Source organism: Coregonus clupeaformis, chromosome 36 (genome assembly GCF_020615455.1).
Source record: "Coregonus clupeaformis isolate EN_2021a chromosome 36, ASM2061545v1, whole genome shotgun sequence".
NCBI classification, from domain to species: Eukaryota; Metazoa; Chordata; class Actinopteri; order Salmoniformes; family Salmonidae; genus Coregonus; species Coregonus clupeaformis.
The window spans coordinates 7,517,113-7,531,661 of record NC_059227.1 but is presented as its reverse complement, the minus strand read 5'-3'; the positions used below and the strand labels follow the sequence as shown (position 1 = coordinate 7,531,661).

Here is a 14,549-nt window from a genome sequence, read left to right as displayed (position 1 = left end):
AGTATGTGGAGGAGTTGGAAACGAAAGGTTGTTATTCAATCAAAAGCGTTAACTGGGAGTTTCCCGGTTTGGAGCAAAAAATCCTTCTTCCCGTACTGTGAGGAAGATGAATGAACACCATAATTGGGCATCTTTTTGTTTCACACATGAATCATTCTCTTCCTGATTATATTCATCCAAACATGCAGCACCGTACAGGCAGACTATCGTTTCGTCTTTCCACCAGAAATTCACAGTGGCCAGCTTGGATTGAATACGGCCTCATACTAGTGGAATAATAGAGATTATTGTGTAGACACTCATTTCAATCCATAAACACAACAGTGTGAAAACATTTTGAATGTGAAACCGCTATGTTGATACGGAGCTGACACTGACAAGATACAATGACTTGTCCCGTGTAGCTCAGTTGGTAGAGCATGGCGCTTGCAACGCCAGGGTTGTGGGTTCGATTCCCACGGGGGGCCAGTATAAAAAAATATATAACAAATATTTAAAAATGTATGAACTCACTAACTGTAAGTCGCTCTGGATAAGAGCGTCTGCTAAATTACTAAAATGTAAAAGTAATGATAGTAATTAGTGTCTGAATACAAACTGTGTGTATGGCACTAACATTTAGAGGTAAAATCAACTGATGTTATCTACCAAAGCTGGCAAACAATTCTCCTGACCAATATCGCCCCCTCCTTCCACCCCCACACATCCTATGGCTGACTAACATAACTCACGACACCCAGGTAAGGGTGACGTCATCACACCTCTAGCAGATCCCCCTTGATGTGTTTGAAGGATTTCACTGGTATACTTCAGACTCATCCTCCGCTACTTGTATTCACGTCCCGGTGCCCTGACCCCGGTCTTAATAAAACCACTTGCTTCTAAAAGCAGTAAGATTGACTGACTCCGCAGTGAGGCTCTCCTCCCACTCCCACCAATTACATAAGAGGTCACACGTCACACCAACGTAAATAAAAATAGCTGCAGCGAACGAGTCTGTGAAACAAACTGATGAGCGCAAGAGGGGAGGTAAAGAAGGCTGGAGGGGTGAAAATGTTTTAGCTGTACAAAGGTGCCCATTGTCTGAATGAGGTCCTTAATTTAGGATGCCCAGATGGGCTGTAAAAAAAAGAATTACAAATAATACAAATGTAAAAATAAAAAAGGCTGGACATACTTTCCACCTAAATTCTGGAAATGTTCAAAGATTACATGAGAGTGAATGACAGATCCATTTAACAGCAGTGAAGAGAGACGGCTTTATATAGTTCCCATTGGGGGTATTCAGGTGAGTTTAACATTCAAAATGATTTACCACTACAGCATTTACTGTGTACTGTATTACCACTCGTATCCTTCAAGTCCTGATCAACTAACTTTGTCCCAAAGCTGCCATAGTAATCCAGTTGAACAAACTGAGCAGACCTTTCAACATGGACTCAGAGGTCTTACAGATAATAATTCCTCCGTGACCAGTACTGGGTGGAAGGGTCAGACCATAGAGACTATGACTTATCAGACAATGCTTTATGAGGACATAAAGCGTTGTGAGGACAAAGTGTTGTGAGAACATAAAGTGTTGTGAGGACATAAAGTGTTGTGAGGACATAAAGTGTTGTGAGGACAAAGTGTTGTGAGGACAAAGCGTTGTAAGAACATAAAGTGTTGTGAGGACATAAAGTGTTGTGAGGACATAAAGCGTTGTGAGGACATAAAGCGTTGTGAGGACATAAAGTGTTGTGAGGACATAAAGTTTTGTGAGGACATAAAGTGTTGTGAGGACAAAATGTTGTGAGGACAAAGTGTTGTGAGGACAAAGTGTTGTGAGGACAAAGTGTTGTGAGGACATAAAGTGTAGTGAGGACATAAAGCGTTGTAAGAACATAAAGTGTTTTGAGGACAAAAAGTGTTATGAGGACACATCAAGCTTGTTCAGAGAACTGTGGTGCCCCGTGTCACCACCTGCCTTCCTGGGCACACAGCACAGCCGACCCTATCCGGCTCCGTTGGACGCCCACTGGAGGCTCAGTTACGCAACGGCGCAGCAACCAGAAAGTGTTTATAACCACTTCATCACTCAGATGCCTGTTGGCTTTGCCTGCCGACCCAGAAAGCAGTGTGCCTCCTGGTGAAGTGCTAAGCAACCGGGTGGAGAGCGAGAGAGCGAGAGAGAAACTAGAGAGAGTGCAGCATGACGCTCGCCCGCTCTCCTCTCCTTCATCGTCCTTGTGTCCATCCCCTCTCTCCTCTCTCCTCTCATCCTGTATACCCACAGTTCAAGCCACGGGCTGTCGATTGGCCAGCGAATGGAAAGCAAACCAAATCGATGGCCTGGAAAAACAAGTGCTGGCTAATTATAGGAGTTGGTGGGGTGGCGGGGGGATGAACATCATCAGTCTCACACCGACCCCAATGTGACAGTCTGATCTATATAGCTGAAGGAAGGGGGGCAGACAGGGCAGTAGCCGCAGTCTGGTAAATTGCCACCCAGGGGCACCATAGCAACGTCTACTACAATTCCATGTGGGTCGAAATGTATTTGTATATATGATATTACTTGTTGGCACGTGCCCTAATTTTGGGTTATGGTTACTCTGCCACAAAACATTATCAGGGGAAAAGGTCATGATGTCCAAGTTACGGCACTCAAAATAGTATTTTAAATAAAAAAAGTCCAGAAAGACGTCACCTCACCATACATTTATTTTTGGGCCAGCTGGCATGTTTTAGCATCGGATCATTTCAGCTTTCATCAGAGTATAATAATAAAATGGGCCTTGAGGAGGAAGGTTTTGGTACTGTGTGCTCCAGACCCTCCAACGGACTCCTCTCCCCTTTCCTTTTCCCCGCTACAGCCCAGTTGCTAATTCTCTTTCCTTGTCGGCAGGGCCAGCGCTGTTCTTTCACCAGCCTCTAATTCTGATATCTCCTCCGAGGGTATTATTAGCAGCCTCTGAAATCCAAGTCCGCTGAGGGTTCCACTACCAGCCGCCACTTTACCCCGTTTCCTCCCGCCATGAGGTGCAGTGCAGTACGACGACTTAGACCTTTAAGGGGGTCTGGACTTTGCGCCTCTGCTCAAACTAATGCTGAGTCTGCTGGGAAGTTAGTGGGTTACACACACTGAAATTAAGCTAGTTGTGCTGTCAAGACACGTACTGTAGCACCCAGAATGACAACATGTCAGAATCCCACGGGGAATCGTATTAGTTAGCTATAATTGTGCATTTCGGTACAAAACTAGTTTCAAGGGCTACTTGATGAAGGGAAGTCCCACACACTCACAGGGCACCGCCATCAAAATAGAAACCAGACTGATTGTATAATACATAACAGATATAGGGCATAAAAAGTGTTACTAATGTACTAATGCTTTTCACCGCTTTCAAAGTAGAAATATTATATACTGCAGCGCAGGCTTAATGATATCCCAGTCATCCACAACACTAACGTGGAAATAACGTTGGAGAAGGCTGTGTACTGTTCAATAGGGAGACAAGACAGGTTTTTATTTTACCTTTTGAAGACTGGTAGGATTCAGCTGTGTCTTGTCGATGATTTTAATGGCAACCTGTCAAGAGAGAGTAAAGGACAACAATCACTTCCTGCTGAAACCACTCCTAACTCAACACAGGAAGTGGCATGCCTATCGGCGGGCCACTCAATGACAACAAACTTGTTTCTCAGATTGCCAAGGTGCAATTTTAGAGTGCGTAAAGCATTCTGGGAGAACGGAGGGCTGGAGAGGTTCTCAATACAATTTGCCTCCTTTTTGTTGCTTCAGTAAGTTTGTTTACTGTGTTTAAGCACAGTACATTTAATAAAATTTTCCCAACTTGCATTTTGTTTGTTTCACTTGCATTTTGTTTGTTTCACCAACAAACAAAATTAAATTACAGTGACTATTGTTACAATTGGTGCAGTGCATTGCCCCTTGACTTGTCAAGTACAGCAAGGGTGAGGTGAGTCCAATAACTAACTTTGGTAAAAGAAAGAAAGAAAAAAAAAAACTATTGAGTACAAACAATTACTGAATTCTATTCTAGCCAAACAAAGTAGAATATGTGCTATCAAACATGGCAGGTGCCTCCTGTGTCTGCAGGTGTCTCACCTCTCGACCCGTGAGGATGTGGCGCGCCAGCTTGACCTTGGCGAAGTTGCCCTTTCCGATGGTCTTGAGCAGCCGGTAGTTGCCGATGTGCGGCTGCTCGTCGGTGCACGAGGCGATGGAGTTCCGGCAGCGGGCGCCTGAGCGTCCGGGCCGCGTGGTGACCTCGTTGCTCCCATCGGTGTGCGAGGTGTGCTGTGGGGAGGAGATTAATAGAGTGTCCGAAGTCATTTGAAGTTGCATGTCAGAGAATATCGACTAAACCTTACAGGTTTATAAGGGTTAATGGAGCTACGGCCTTTCCTAAACTCTTTCCAAGAAAGAAAGAACAAGACTGTCTCTACCACTGGGATAACCAATGTTCCTGGCCTGGAGGGCATTGATCAGAGCTCAACTTGTCAATAGACATTAAAACAATCACTGGGGACTGGGGTTCAATCCCCGTGACCAACCTTCCCACTGTTTCTCCTACTTGACTGTCTCCATCTCATTTTCTAACTGTCTGAATAAAGTGTCAAAACATATACACACACATATTATATACACACACACTGGGGAGAACAAGTATTTGATACACTGCCGATTTTGCAGGTTTTCCTACTTACAAAGCATGTAGAGGTCTGTATTTTTTTTAATCATAGGTACACTTCAACTGTGTGAGACGGAATCTAAAACAAAAATCCAGAAAATCACATTGTATGATTTTTAAGGAATTAATTTGCATTTTATTGCATCACATAAGTTTTTGATCACCTACCAACCAGTAAGAATTCCGGCTCTCACAGACCTGTTAGTTTTTCTTTAAGAAGTCCTCCTGTTCTCCACTCATTACCTGTATTAACTGCACCTGTTTAACTCGTTACCTGTTGTTCTCCCCAATGTATATATATATTAATTTTTTTATCGATTCTTCATCGAGCTGATGTTTTGGGGGGGAAGAAAATCACCTGGGGTGAGTAATGATATCAGCACTGCCTGGTAATAAGATGGTATAGTAGAGATTGCTAAATGTTTGAACAACGTTGTAAAGTCATTAGCATTAGGCCTAAAGATTGAGCAAAGTACTTGAGTGAGCGTGCGGCTGCACTCACACAAACCTGACAGTGAGAAACCATAAACGGTGTAATAACTCACCTAGAACAGACACTTATTTTAGAATGCAGACCTTGAACAGACTCAAAATAGCTTAAGAGCCAATGTCTTTTAAGGGACATTCTGTCGTTAAAATTGACTGTACAGATATTTTAGGAAAAGAAAAACAAGGCTATAATACTGTATCTTAAAGTAAGTAATGTACAGATACATTACCCAACAACAGTCTCAGAATCAATTCCAACCCATTTTCACAGCAATCAATCCAGGTATATATTGTCTTTCAATGAGTCGTATCTTCACATAAGCTTGATATCAATCCATTTATTGACTGACTGACTAACTAACTAACTAAACAACAGTGTGCGGTTTTGCACTGCTATCAACTGATAAGGTCCCAATACAAAGATAAGCTCCAAACACAATGAATGTATGATTGAGCCTCACCATGGTGTTCTCTTTTTTTCCGAAAGCCCTACTCACAGTTGAATCATCAACTAGTGCACTGTGAATAACTTTGGAATAGCTTTGTGTAAAAATACGTTAAAAAAAATACTAATAACTAATAACAATGTAATAATGACATTTGCCAAAAAAAGGTTAATACTTGTTCATATTTGATGTCATACGTTCTATGGAAAACCATACGTGTTGTATTAATGAGAAGCAATTAGGGCTGTCCCCGACAAAAAAAAAAAATCTTGGTCGATCGAGAGTTCTGATCTTTCAACCAATCGATTGGTAGAAAAATAATTATGGGTATTTTTCCATATATAGACACATCCTATGTATTTTAATCAAATCAACTATATGCACTGAGCTTGTCTGATGCTTTAAGCGCTCTGTTTGATTAAATAGTTAAGACACACAAATGACTAGAGGGAGTCCGACCGCAATTGATTTGATTGTGCCGGGCATGGCTCAGACTTTCTGCGCTTTGTAAAAATGTAATAAAAAAAATACAGCGAGTGACTGTGTGACTAGCACCCACTGTCTGTCTCTCCTCCCTGCTGCAGCAACCACCACAAAACATCAACATTGTATATCGCGCTGACTGAAAAGTTTTGTTACCGAAATCCCTCACTTGTTCGGGAAAAACATTCCCTCAACCCTTGCTCGCTTTATGTGACACATGTATGCATCGCATGCACGTGACCAATAGGGCCTGACCCCCTATAGCATATCATAATCAGATCAAATAAATTGGTTATAACATACTCTGAACACCGTAACACACGTGACAGCAAGATGAATGCAGATGACTTGACAAATAAACTCGAAACGGGGGAATGTTTACTGGTTGCTCAGGAGGTAAAGGGGAAGTCAGATGTGTGGAATAAATGTGACTAGTTGTGGAAAATACTGGAGAGCAAGCGCTGTGTCATATTATGAGTACCAAATAAGTGCTGTTAGATTACAATATAATTTTTCTGTAAACAACACTAAATATATTAAAAGCGTACCAGAGAGTCTGTTGTAAGTTTTTTTTGTTTTTTTTGTGAAGCCTTTATTACAGCAAAGACTAAAAACAGTTGCATGTATTCGTGAATGTAATTGCCGAAATGGAACGGTTTATTTATTGTTTACGCTAATTATTCAAGGGTCGCTTTGTTATTTTAAAACTAAAAATGCTTGATTGCATTTCAAATGATGAATGACTCGTATGCTGTGTGATGACATGAACGAATGAATGATTGATTGATACAGTAACCTATATAAGTATTGAAATATAGGCCTAAGTAAGTTACGGTATTAAGACTAAACAGCACGCGCTCTTAGGCCTACAGCTCGATGGTGGTTATACAAGGCTGCTATAGGCTACTAAGTCTGATAATGATTATGACATTACTTATTATTATAATGATGATCATAATAATAGTAATATAACAATAAGAAGGAGATCAAGAAAAAGGAGGGTTATTATTATTATTATAAATATAATTATTCTGACAATTTGGAAGTGTAAATAACACTAAATAAATTATACGTAATACCAGAGAGGCTGTTCTAACGGGAAAAAAAAAAAGTGTAAAGCTTTTGTTACAGCATAGCAAAGATTAAACACACCAGATTTTGTGAAATTGTTCATCCGACATGTGGTTGCGTGAGGCTTGCTGCTCACAGAATCAGTAGGCTATTAAACAAACACTCAAAAAGGCAACACAAGCAGGATCTGTCTTAGTTCTGTAGATATATTGATGATTTATAAAGCCAGGCCCATTTAACAGTTAGGTTATTGATTATAGAGCTAATTAAGTTGGGGTTTCCTCACTTTTCTTAGACAATTAAGGCAAGGGCTGTTTTCTCATCTCCTAACTCCACTGCTGCCTCCGCCACATTGTTCTCAACACCAATATGCTGGTTAACTTTGCTATTATGCACATAGCAACATGGTCTAGGAAAAGGCGCCAATTCAACAGCACACTGATGTTTCAGAACCGTGGACAGCGACCGCTATCAAACGCGGGAGAAAGAGCATTTGTTATAAAATAATATTTGTATTAGTGTTGCATCATTGTCCTTAACCATATACAATTTCAGTAGCACATGCTTTAGAGCGATGGACTGGGCCATCCCCATGGCCTCCAGAATGGATCAGTCCACTCAGACAGGCGCAAATCAGACAGGTGTCTTGAATACCATGAAAAATGTTTTTTTTGTTGCTGCTACTGCTCAACTAAAGAAATCTCAGTCGACCAACAGCCTATCGACCAAACAATCGACCAGTTGACTAAATGGGGTCAGCCCTACAAGTAATAAATGGGAAGAGAATAGGTTAATGACCTTAATGGCAATAGTGTGTGTATGGTGAGAGGAGGGTTGGTAGTGGAGTGGTATCTATCCAACATCGATGTCCTAGCCTGGCAAAGTATCCATCAACCCGTAGGGCTGTGACGCAGGTGCAGTTGGTCAAATGGGGCACTGCTGTCCTATCCTGACAAGCACTTCAGATGGGTCAACCAAAACCAAGCACCTTTCTCAACCGTCTGTCAACAGTTAATTGGTTCCTGCAGGCTAACTCTATACACCCTTATACTTATGTCCCTAAACAGTATTAACTATAGAACATTGTATTAACATGTGGTTACATGGGAAATGTCAATCTGTTTACTTCGGTAAACGACCTACAATTATTTTTCAAGTTGTCGTTGGTTTCAGTGAGTGAGATCAGAACGACCATTGGTACAAAAATAAGATAATGCAAAATACTTCACTTCAGTCTCGGTCTACATTTAACGACACATCCACACACCTAGAAACCATCGCCAATCGTCTAAAAGGGCATTATTGTAACATTGTGGCAACGTTTTAGACACATTGCTGGGATGTTACCACAACGCTGTGAAAACGCCCCCGTTAGTTTGTGGTGTATCCTTTACAGTCAACACTTTCTATATGCCCAAGAGTTTCATAAGACACAGTGACTGTTCAAAAAAACTGAAACATAACACTTTGTTCATGGAGGAGGAGCATTTTTTGCTACTAGCGTGCACAGCAAGTTCTGTGCCTACAACTACGGTGTTGAACTTTTTGGCTTGTTTTTTCCCCCCTTTCACAGATTAGCTTAAATGCTAAATGACACCAACAAGCTTGTCTACCTTCCATATACCCTAGTTCTGGCAGCTCTGAAGCTCAAAACTGACAGAAAACTTGACTATTCTAACCTTTCAAAAGATCATCCAAAAGGGCAACTGTGAAATATAATCCTACAATGTGCAATACAATGAGACCATAACAATTGACCTCTATGGAATAGGTCCTAAGAAACGAAGCGTCCTCATTTCTAGGACCATAGAGCGATGTAAACCCAGCATTGAGATGGCTACAGCAGCAAACTTGATACATTTGCTGATCCTCTTTGATAGCGTCAGAAGGCCCATCTGTGGGTTTATCACCCTGCCAAACCCCTCACAGTTCCAAGCATTTAACAGTGAAGCACATAGACAATGGCACTTACTGTATTTCATCAGCGTGCTGCTTACCGCTGTTACTGTATTTCATCAGCGTGCTGCCTACCGCTGTTACTGTATTTCATCAGCGTGCTGCCTACCGCTCTTACTGTATTTTATCAGCGTGCTGCCTACTGCTCTTACTGTATTTCATCAACGTGCTGCCTACCGCTCTTACTGTATTTCATCAGCGTCCTGCCTACCGCTGTTACTGTATTTCATCAGCGTCCTGCCTACCACTGTTACTGTATTTCATCAGCGTGCTGCCTACCGCTGTTACTGTATTTCATCAGCGTGCTGCCTACCGCTGTTACTGTATTTCATCAGCGTGCTGCCTACCGCTGTTACTGTATTTCATCAGCGTGCTGCCTACCGCTGTTACTGTATTTTATCAGCGTGCTGCCTACCGCTCTTACTGTATTTCATCAGCGTGCTGCATACCGCTCTTACTGTATTTCATCAGTGTGCTGCCTACCGCTGATTCAACATTGTGTCCCAAAATAACAGACCAAGGTTGCAACTGTAGAGTGTCAAAGACTTGGTCACGGATGGAATCGGATGGTGTCAAGTAACGGCTCCATTGTGAAAGGTTCTTCCATTCATGTTGTCATGGGTCAGATGTAGCCTAATTATGTGCTGTGTGATCGAGGGGGCTAATTTAAAAACACCACAGCACCAGTCTATCAACCCAAACTTGAATGTGACAGTTTGAGAAGCAGAATACAGGTTTTCAAAATAGCAGATCTGTCTCTGTTAGTTGCTTACTCTCTAAAGTGAGAGAGTAGGACCATTGACCATAAACGTGTCATCAAGGTCAGCATACAGTGGCCACTGCGGAAAAACATTCCTATACCTTGTGACCCCTCGACACAAATTACTGATAGGGCACAACGGTGGTCTTTCTAAACAGGACGCACACAAACGCACAAAAACAGCCAATTTGCACACAGAATTCCTATGTCTCCAAACAACACCTAAACCTTACAGTAAATCTAGTACGAACCCTGAGACAGTTAAATAGCCCTATTGATACTTTTGCAATTGAGTTCAATTCAATAACTTCACCGTCATCTTCACCGTCGCATTGACTAGATAAAGTCTCTCTCTCGCTCGTGCGCTGTGGCGCATACGGAAAACAACTTCAAAATACGAAAATGGGTCACTCCAGGAAGAAAACTGATACTTACTATGGTGATGCGGTGCCTTTTTACCGAGTGTGAGCCCTTCATCCTAGCATTGGCGATCTGAATGGCATCGGAACAGAGTGCCTGTCCGGTTTTGTGCTGGTGACAGTTCATTGATCCAAATTGTGCTCAGTGATGCTCAGAGGCATGTGAACACATTTTGGGCACCTGTCGCTCAACTCCAACGGGGTGGGCGCAGAGAGCTTGTCCTAATTACATTGTGTGCCGGTTGGCTTATATACCTCAAAATGCCATGCCAACCAGTAACAAAGCAGGCATCTTTGTAATGTAAAGATTCCACCTTGTGCCAGCAGGGAAGTAGTTTCTCATGCTTAAAAGTTATAAATGATGTTCACATGCTGTACTTACTGGTGAATCCACAATTTAACATTCACCTATATGATGCAGCATTATAGGTAATATATATAGGCCTATCCATATCTCAGTTTCAAAGCTTTCAATTGTGGATTTGTCGGAAACTCAGGCATCTTTCTAGAGCTCCAACGATGAGACAGCCTACATGGATGCGGTCAGAGACCTGGCAGTGTGGTGCTAGGACAACAACCTCTCCCTCAATGTCAGCAAGACAAAGGAGCTGGAAACGGAGGGCCGAGCACGCCCCCATCCACATCGATGGGGCTGTTGTGTGGAGCAGGTCGAGAGCTTCAAGTTCCTCGGTGTCCACATTACTAAGGAACTATCATGGTCCAAACACACCAACACAGTCGTGAAGAGGGCACAACAATGCCTCGCCCCCCTCAGGAGGCTGGAAAGATTTGGCATGGGCACTCAGATCCTCAAAACTTTCTACAGCTGCACCATTGAGAGCATATTGACTGGCTGCATCACCTTGGTATGGCAACTACTTGGCATTCGACCGCAAGGCGCTACATAGGGTAGTGCGTATGGCCCAGTACATCACTGGGGCCGAGCTCCCTGCCTTCCAGGACCTCTATACCAGGCGGTGTCAGAGGAAGGCTGTAAATATTTTGAAAGACTCCAGCCTCCCAAGTCATTGACTGTTCTCTCTGCTATCGCTCGGCAAGCAATTCCGATGCACCAAGTCTGGAACCAACAGGACCCTTAACAGCTTCTACCCCCAAGCTATAGGACTGCTAAATAGTTAGTGAAATAAATAGTTAACCAACTGCTGTTACTGTTTATTATCTATCCCGTTGCATAGTCATTTTATCCCTACCTATATGTACATACTGTATCTACCTCAATTACCTCGTACCCGTGCACATCGACTCGATACTGGTACCCCTTGTATATAGCCAAGTTATCATTACTCATTGTCTATTAATTCCTTGTGTTATTATTTTTCTATTTATTCCTGGTGTTTTCTACCATTTCACTTTATTTTATTTCTGCATTGTTGGGAAGGACCGGTAAGCAAGCATTTCGTTTTTAGTCTACATCTGTTTTTTACGAAGCATATGACAAATAATATTTGATTTGACTTTCCGACCTGAAGATCACTGACGTCATGATTTGACCTAGTTTTTTCCCCACTCAGTTCCCAGTTGTCTTGAAAGTCCCATAACATTTAGACCATAACACCTACATTGGCACAAACATCATTCTTAAAAGTTGGTCAATACCAATTTGAGAGCTGAAAAGAGCAACGCCTAACTTACTTGAACAAATACTTACATTTTCAGTATCACGCTCATTGACAGTGGGTAGTGGCGTTCTGGTTGACATTTTAAATGTCTTGATCTCCGAAGTGGTTCGGCGTTCTGGGTCTCCTTTTTGCTTTTGTTGCACCTTAGCCCAACAGGAGGAAAGCAGGTCTACAACTGCTATTGAAGAACATGGATTTAACGCAACGCCTAAATTCCAGCAAACATACGCTGGAAGATGTCTAGAGCACAGATGAATTAAGTAAATTGTCGAACCGCATTACTGTACAGAACGCACCTTACAGAGGTGGGACAGATTGCGAAAAATACAATTCCCCACAAAATAATGTCCAACAACAAACCATAACCCCGAACTGCAAAATGTTCCAATCCGTTTTTAGGTAACTAAAACTCAATAAACTGTATTCCAATAGTTCACAGGCTCTCAACAAATGCACAGAACGTTTAGTCAAGGAAAAAGGGGAGGGGAAGGGGGAGTTAACGTAAAACCGGTCTCAGAATTTGCAGACAGTTTTGGCGACTTGGGTTACTGTTGAATTTCAGCTTCCGACGCGCGCTGCCCCGCTTTCCGATGGTGCTGGTACTCCGAAAGATCCAAGTTCGGTTAAAGTCCTCCCCATCCCAAAAGTAAGGGTGGTTTGCTTAATTGCTATATCCAAGATGGCCGCCTACTAGCTGGAGAGTGCCAAGTCAAACCCAACGCGTTGAGAGGAAGTGAGGAAAGACATGGCTTTAAAGCTTATTGGAGCTTCGGTTGGGGCAGAGCTGTTTGTTGTTGCTAGGGTGATTACTAGAGAGAAAAATCTACCTGCTGCACAAGACATGAAATACCCTGCCTACTGTGCCTAAAGGCATTTAGCCTACCCCCTCTGTCCCATGCATGCATTGTCAGTGAAACAACTGTAAGCACAGATTGGTTCCCCTAATGCAATAATAATCTGAGATAAATTCCATCAATATTGTAACAACAGTCATTCAGTCTCACATGCTTACACACACACTGCATCCTGTCTTGTGTTTCTCACATGAGCAGCACCTCTAGCAGTACACTTCCTGTGTGGCATACACCATCAAAGGGTCTATTCACAGAGAGACACAGAGAAAATGGAGAGAGAGAGAGAGAGAGAGAGAAAAAAAAAAAGGGTTCTGTGTAACAAAGGGGTGGAGGCTGAGCAAACAAGAAAGACAGGAAAATATTTTTAAAAAACAATTTTAGAGAAAGACTGATTTATTTGTTTTAAAAAACAGTCAGATGAAGCTTGAGATCCAAGTCTCTCTCTTTCTCTCTTCTCCCTTTCTCTCTCTCTCCCTCTATCTCTCTCTCTCTCTTCACGTGAGAAAAACAGCTGTCTTCTTCTCTCACCATGAGATGGTCTCCAGGGCAACAATGTGCAGTTTCGCCCTGGCTGTTGCAGTGAGGGTACGCAACCAGCAGAGAAGAGCCTGGGAGTTCACTCACATGTCACACTGACCCCACCTCATTAGCACAAAGGTATCTTTGTACGTTCCCAGGGTGATCACACAGACACTCGCACACACAATATCATATTGTCTCTCTGTCTCACACACACACACACACACACAGAGAGAGAGACACACACACACACACAGAGAGAGAGAGAGAGAGAGAGAGAGAGAGAGAGAGAGAGAGAGAGAGAGAGAGAGAGAGAGAGAGAGAGAGAGAGAGAGAGACCCAAAAAGCCCATCCAAAAGTTGAAGGAACATTTGGCAGCAAAACACACTCATCAGTCACCATGTTGCGTCATTGTAACGCCAAGGTAGTGGGTTCGATCCCCGGGACCACCCATACACAAAAATGTATGCACGCATGACTGTAAGTCGCTTTGGATAAAAGCGTCTGCTAAATGGCATATTATTATTATTATTGTGAATCAATCAATCACACTGACTCTGGTCCTGCAGCTCATGTGATTAGATTATAACATTCTGGCCCTGTCTACCTGTATAGGATTCAAAAAGCCTAAGATGAGTGTGATCCAAGTTACATTTCATTCCAGTTAGATTTATATAAATCTACAAGTGTAAAGTGGTTTCTATCTATCAGTGTTGAAGGATTCCACCCTACTGTATATTACAACAATTTATCTTGACAAAGTATATTCTAGACAACGAAAAGCATTCCTTTTGGTGAAGTATTTATTGTTGATGTCCACAATCTCTGTAAATTCCATGGGTAAGACATATCTACCAATACTGGTACTAATTACATATCTACTATATGTCTATGACATACCCTTCAGGTGTTTAACAACTTCTTTAATTCCAATGACAGCTACAGTATTATTCCATTTAGTCTGACTGTAATGTTGCCATACCTCCAAAACACGTCATTGTGCCTGGTTAGCGACGAGGCAAGTCAGGCGGTAACATCAGTTTTGGCATTCAGTTCTCTATTTTTACTCAGGCATTGGTTTATGAATTATTTTGAGGTTTCATTCTTATTGTCATTGGATAGTGGAATGTCTAACTATGTCCCTATTTTGAGTATACTGACTTACTCGAGTCGAGTACTGACCTACTATTTATTTACATATGTGCTTGATACAAA

The 14,549-nt window shown here is 42.2% G+C and overlaps 1 protein-coding gene across 16 annotated transcripts in view; it reads right to left on the bottom strand.

The window, feature by feature from the left end:
- The window catches only part of LOC121552405 (MAP/microtubule affinity-regulating kinase 3), a 103,296-nt gene extending 90,522 nt beyond the window's left edge, over window positions 1-12,774 (bottom strand). For 6 of the 16 annotated variants that reach the window (XM_041865308.2, XM_041865312.2, XM_041865311.2 and 3 more), the window contains exons 1-3: window positions 11,991-12,767; window positions 4,112-4,303; window positions 3,518-3,571 (exon numbers count right to left, since the gene is read on the bottom strand). In XM_041865308.2, coding sequence (XP_041721242.1) covers window positions 3,518-3,571; window positions 4,112-4,303; window positions 11,991-12,041 — 297 coding nt within the window. In that variant the 5' untranslated portion in view covers window positions 12,042-12,767. Of the gene's footprint in view, window positions 1-3,517; window positions 3,572-4,111; window positions 4,304-10,337; window positions 10,399-11,990 lie in introns of those variants that run through there. The other 10 variants (XM_041865314.2, XM_041865315.2, XM_041865318.2 and 7 more) reach the window with 5 other exon arrangements.
- Window positions 12,775-14,549: the final 1,775 nt, after the last annotated feature.